Below are 3272 nucleotides of genomic sequence, written 5' to 3' on the forward strand. Positions count from 1 at the left end.
GGATATTTCATATTTTACAAGTAAGTTTGAGATGTGTTTAAGGAAAACACAATAGAGTAATATTTTGAGATATTGTATTTCGATTTTCAAGTTCAATATGTAAAAAAAAAAGAAGTAAATTTGTGTAATTTATATAAATTCAGAATCAATGGAAAAAGTCTTGGACTTGCAGTACACGATTTCCAACAGCGGAGGGCAGCAGTGAGTCAATGGCGCGTCTCTTCACGGCACCTCGACTCCCTTTACGACAGTAGTGTTTTCATCTGCCGTCAAGCCTGACGCGAAGCATCGGAAGAAGGTCAACGCGACTCAATCTGAAGTGAAGGTAAAACACAACATTTAACAAACATTTAACGAGCTTTTAACGATTTAAATCCACGTCTGAGATGCGTGTGTGCTGCCGTGGCGCCGCGTGGAGGCGTCATGTGACGGTAAAGCAGAGTAAAGACGGATTGTTGTACAGGCCTGTTGTTAGCATGAACGGCTGTCACTGAAGAAGAATCTGAGGATTGTTCATCATATTATTCACGAAAAACCTTTAAAAAACGACAGAGGCGTCAATAAACTGTTGTCACATTCATTCCTAATAGAAATAGGAACCTTTGTGTCGGGACGTGTGATGAGCAAAGATAATCAGGTAGCACTTTTTATAATCCGCTGAGATTATCTCACGTTCGCTTGTAAATAATGTTTAAAAATATATATATATTGTCTTTATTTTTTCTACAGATGTCATAGTGTGAGTTTATGGAAGTGAGTCTCGTTGGTCAGAAGAAAGATTTGGTGTCGGATTTTCATTTAAATGTGTGAAAAAACATGTAAATAACTGTTATATTTAACATTTTTTAATTATTTGAACATATTTATCAAACATTTAATGTTTGTATACTCATATGATGGAATAGACTGTTAATATTTTATTATTTACTCTTTTCCCAGATGTAACTAGAACAATATTTAACAGCAGTGAACTAAAATAATCCCAAAAATATGTAAGAGAATAAATGAGTACAAATAAGTTTTAATCACTTGTATACCAGTTACTTTGAGAGTTTTGATTATTAATTCTGTCTTTACTATTTGTTTTTCTTTGTCTATGTAATAGCCCATCTTCAGTTGGTGTTTTAGATCTGGTACAAACTCAGATATAATATACATGTTTACACAACAGATTTAAGACGTTATTGCTGGAAAATGACTCATGATGATTTCTGAAAGTTTTGATTTGTCTGATGTTAATTAGGAGCAGGAGCAACACACTCAAGTATCTGTATTTAATGAGTCTGAGTGATTGTCGTCACTCTTGTGACGAACAAATGTGTGATATCGTCTTTTTGTTCTGTTGTGTGTTTAATCTTATCCTTCAGTGCTCTGGGCCTCTTCTGTCGGCATCATGCCATTCGTGGACCTTCACTCGCGGACTGGCATCTCCGTGGACCACTGGCTGCTGGTGCAGAGCGGCGAGCAGCCCCAGAAGCGGGCGGCGCGCTGCCACGCCTTCGAGAAGGAGTGGATCGAGTGTGCTCACGGCATCGGGCAGACCCGCGCCAAGAAGGAGTGCAAGCTGGAGTTGGAGGATTTCTACGAGTGCATGCACAGGCAGAAGACGGTGAGCCAATCCTCGAGTCTCGTCGCGGTTCAACCAGAGTTCATTCATCCTCCTCTTACTCCACGACTCCAATGGGATTTTGCAGGTTCTGGTTTGTTCAATGTGGAACGAAAAACTAAAATATGAAGTCGGGAACCAGATTATTTAGAATTGCCAAAACAAATCTGTGGAGGCAGAGTTTGATCTCCATCATTTTCTGATGCAGTGTTTTAAAAAAATCCCCTGTGCATGTTGGTTTAGAAAGTTATGATTCTTTTATACGGTTGTCAGTGACTGAAAGCTCCATTTTACTCTAAATACTCAATGGTTGTCTGAGTATTGTGGAGTTTGTGGGAGTTAGAGAGAATTGAGCTCGTCCTAAACTTGCTTCCTGGTCTAATTTGCTTAATAGCGTCCTGTGAGAGCGAGGGCGGCCTCGCCGACAGAGCGGAGGTGTCAGCAGACGCAGAGTGACATCTCGCCGCTCACAAACTGCAGCAGCAGCACAAAGTTCCTGCCTCGGCCTGCTCATTAGTCTCATCTTGTTCTTTGAAAACAAGTGCTGATTCAAGATGAATGTTGGCCTCACTTCATCGGCTGACATCAAATTAACTTCCATCAGACACACAAAGCTGGAAATATGACTTATGTTGCTGCTGCTTAAAGAATGAAGACATCCGAGCTGTATTAAAGTGGATCAAGGATCTGACTTAGATTTGGACACAAATCTGGTTCTTAACAGCGCCAATTTAAAGTCGAGGGGTTTATTTTCCCTTCGTTGAATCAACTAAACGTAAATCTCTTTCTGTATCACAGTGAGACCAGGAGACATCAGCTGCTGCTTGTAGAAAAAGTTCCTAATGAGCTTTTCTCTGCTTAACGTTTGACTTGAAACGGAGGAATGACGATTCAAAATGTTGACTTCAGTTCTAATTGACGCGTCGCAGTGGAAGCTGAGGCTCTCTCGTCTCATGTCTTCCTCTCATGTCTCCGTCCTGCAGCAAAAGAGGTTGGCTGTGATCCGTCAGCAGCGTGACAAGATGGTGAAGGAGGGGACGTACACGCCGCCGCAGTGCCACTCCGGCCAGCCCGACCTCGCGCCCTGAGGAACTCCGACTGTCTGCAGCTCTGCTCCCCTTTTTTTCCTTCTGTTTCCCCGTCATCTGTACAAGTTTCCAAATAAATATTATGATCCACCAACCCTGTCCTGGTTTCTGAGAAACTTTCTGAGGATTTACAGAAACAGAGAATTAGGATTATTTGAGGCTTAAAAAAAAGAACTCGAACTCTGTAGAAGTACTCGAGTTAAATATAAAAGCAACACACACAGATTGAATACAATATTATTAATTTATATATAGATCCAATTTATAAGAAAGCACCAGCATATTTAGGAATATGTAGTTTTGATTTGTTAAAAGAGGAAAAAAAAACATGATTTCCAATATATGCAAATAAAATACAGTGCAACCCCATATCAACTCAAACTTTTAAAATTCACCAAAATAACATTTATATGATAGAAAAATTTAATTCAATAAAATGGCACCAGCATTTTAACGTGTATATACTGATTAAATTCATTAAATACAACATGGTAACACCAACATTTTGAATGATATAAATCTACTGAAATCCCATCTCTCGGTTCTCTTAATTTAATTTATAGGTTTACTCTATTGAT

At 39.5% G+C, this 3272-nt stretch overlaps 1 protein-coding gene across 1 annotated transcript; it reads left to right on the forward strand.

The window, feature by feature from the left end:
- The first annotated feature begins 252 nt into the window (after window positions 1-252).
- On the forward strand, window positions 253-2788 carry ndufs5 (NADH:ubiquinone oxidoreductase subunit S5). Its single transcript, XM_080484661.1, has 3 exons — window positions 253-325; window positions 1368-1609; window positions 2590-2788. The coding sequence occupies exons 2-3, from the start codon at window positions 1394-1396 to the stop codon at window positions 2692-2694; spliced, it is 321 nt and encodes a 106-aa protein (XP_080340787.1). The 5' UTR covers window positions 253-325; window positions 1368-1393; the 3' UTR covers window positions 2695-2788.
- The last annotated feature ends 484 nt before the right edge of the window (window positions 2789-3272 follow it).

Source organism: Lipophrys pholis, assembly GCF_963383615.2.
Source record: "Lipophrys pholis genome assembly, chromosome: 17".
In the NCBI taxonomy this organism is placed as follows: Eukaryota; Metazoa; Chordata; class Actinopteri; order Blenniiformes; family Blenniidae; genus Lipophrys; species Lipophrys pholis.